Raw genomic sequence first — 2,437 nt, 5'->3', positions numbered from 1 at the left:
AAACCATCGCGACTATAGGGATCCATCATAACTAAGCACAAAGCACGCTAAGGAATTATGGCCCAAGATGCGTTAATTAAACATGACAATGTACCTTGGACTTTACACACTAGAAAGTTTTTAAAAGTCTTTACACACTAGAAAGACCACTATTTAAAGTCAAATACAACATACTTATTAGAAGTCTTTACATACTAGAAAGTTTTTAGAATACTTAATAAAACTTAAACTTTTTCTAGCTGAAATCATATTGGAGTCACTTTTGAGTGGCTCGACTAGGGCAATTCCTACTATCATGATGAGTCATTTCACCGCAAGCACGACATTTCCTCAAAGGCTTGGCATTTTCTTGTACTGCCTTTTCCTTGTTTGAAGTAATCCGTCTTCCTGATCCCTTATTCTAACACTTTTCTGGTGGTAGAACACTAGCTTCAGACGGTATTTTCGAGCCAATAAGCATCTCAATTTCAGCTTTCTTGTGTTTTGACTTCCCACGCTTAACTGAAATCATCAATTTCTCGTTGAAACCGCGAAGAAGTTCATGCAGCTCATCACTAAGTTCCTCATGATCTTCAACAAGCGAAACTGAAGTAAATACTTCCGACCACAATTCACTTATCTTGCCTTGGTGGTTTTCTATTGACATACAATCAGCTAGGAGGGTTGTCCCAACAACATTAAAAATAGGACGATAGGTTGCATATTTGCTCCATCTGTCTAATAGATACTCCCTAGGTATATCATCAAACCCTCTATCTTTTAACACCCACATAACATGCTTACAAAGTAACGCAATTCTTTCAAACATCTTACACGAACAAGAAAATTTATTACCACTTAAATCAACTTTGTATACCTTGTCTTTCTCGCGGTCCATTATTGAAATATGCTCATTGTTGTCTTCAGTTGTCCTCGGTGAAAGACCACAAGTATAACACGCAGCTTGGAGTTCTTCTTGAAATTGATAAAAAACAGTGGTGGTGTAAAATTCAGAAGTTTTCTTTTCTAGAAGGAGAGATGTTGATAATTTTGGAGAAGTGTTCTTATCATCAGCAGTCACCTTAGCATATTTCCAACGCTGCGCATCCATAGCCGATTGGAAACCCATCCAAAACTCAACAAGAGTGAGGTGCGGGTTTGTGAAATTTCCAAAGAAACTATTTTTAGATTCTGACCTTGATGTTGTGCGCATAATCCCACCAAGATATTTGTCTCTAAAGTAGGCAGGAATCCAACTTGAACGAATGACAAACATTGACTTTAGCCACTCATGATCAGAAAGCTCATACGAAGAAAGGATCGATTTCCATCTCAATTCGAATTCTTGTGTATCAATATCTCCATCCCAAAAAATAGAATTTATTTCCTTCAAAAAGTTTGTGTTTTGGCAAATTGGTGGCCCGACTTTGTCTGACAACTTTTTCATTATACGCCACATGCATAATCGGTGTTGTGTCTTGTCACCAAACATATCTTTTACAGCTTGATTGATGCCTTTGCATTGGTCAGTTATAATTGTAGTAGGATAGCAATTACCCATAGCCTTCACAAAATTCTCAAACAACCAGGTAAATGATTCTCCATCTTCCTTTCTTAACAAACCACCCGCAAAAGTGACGCATCTTTTATGGTTGTCCACACCAGTGAACGGACAAAACACCATTTTATATTCATTGAAGTTATAAGTAGCATCAAAAGAGACGGCTTCACCAAAAAGGGCATAGTTTTTAATTGAGATTGGATCTGCCCAAAAAACCTTACTTAGTCTTTTTTCATCATCCACCTCAAAGTCGAAATAAAATGATGGAGACATAGCCTTCTTTTGCATGAAAGTCTCCAATAACATCTCAGTATCATATTCCTTGATATATTTCTTAACATCCCTTGAAAAGTTTTTGAAATCTTCTAAAGAAGCCCCAACATTTCTGTACCCTTTTACATATTCTTTAAACATGCTAAAGGAATCCACCGGACCATGATTTACCCTTGAATTATCCATGATCATTTTCTTGTGAAAGAGGTTCAAATTCCTAGATGGTTTCATATGAACCATTGTAGCTGGTGTAACCATTATGTGTGTGTGTGTGTACCTCAACAAAATCATAAATTTGGTATTCACCGGTATCAATTCTCTTAAAACTAACCTTAGCTTCACATGCTGTTCTCGTAACAGTTCTCTTTCTTTCAGTCCCCTTGTTCCTACTTTTGGCTTCTTTATTACACACACAACGCGTGTGTGTAATAATCCCATTAACTAATTTTGTTGAATCTAACCTTTCCAATCCACAAACTTTTGCATATTTGTTGTAATAATCTATTCCATCTTCCAAATTTGAAAATATCATACCGTTGATTGGTTTTAGATATTCTGGACAACTTGGGAATCCAAAAATTGTGTTTTCAGAACTAACTTTTGGGGTTTCTACAAGATGGTTTA

At 36.5% G+C, this 2,437-nt stretch overlaps 1 protein-coding gene across 1 annotated transcript; it reads right to left on the bottom strand.

Annotated features, from left to right (window-relative positions):
• Positions 1–400: 400 nt before the first annotated feature.
• LOC141651494 (protein FAR1-RELATED SEQUENCE 5-like) lies at positions 401–2,071 on the bottom strand. The gene has a single exon (XM_074459204.1). The coding sequence runs from the start codon at positions 2,069–2,071 to the stop codon at positions 401–403; it is 1,671 nt and encodes a 556-aa protein (XP_074315305.1).
• Between the last annotated feature and the right edge of the window lie 366 nt (positions 2,072–2,437).

Source organism: Silene latifolia, chromosome 1, assembly GCF_048544455.1.
Source record: "Silene latifolia isolate original U9 population chromosome 1, ASM4854445v1, whole genome shotgun sequence".
Lineage (NCBI taxonomy): Eukaryota > Viridiplantae > Streptophyta > Magnoliopsida > Caryophyllales > Caryophyllaceae > Silene > Silene latifolia.
This window is presented reverse-complemented; position numbering and strand designations above follow the sequence as displayed.

Excerpts from the sequence above, each read along its gene's own strand:
- LOC141651494 (XM_074459204.1), bottom strand. The coding sequence starts at position 2,071 with ATGGTTACACCAGCTACAATGGTTCATATGAAACCATCTAGGAATTTG.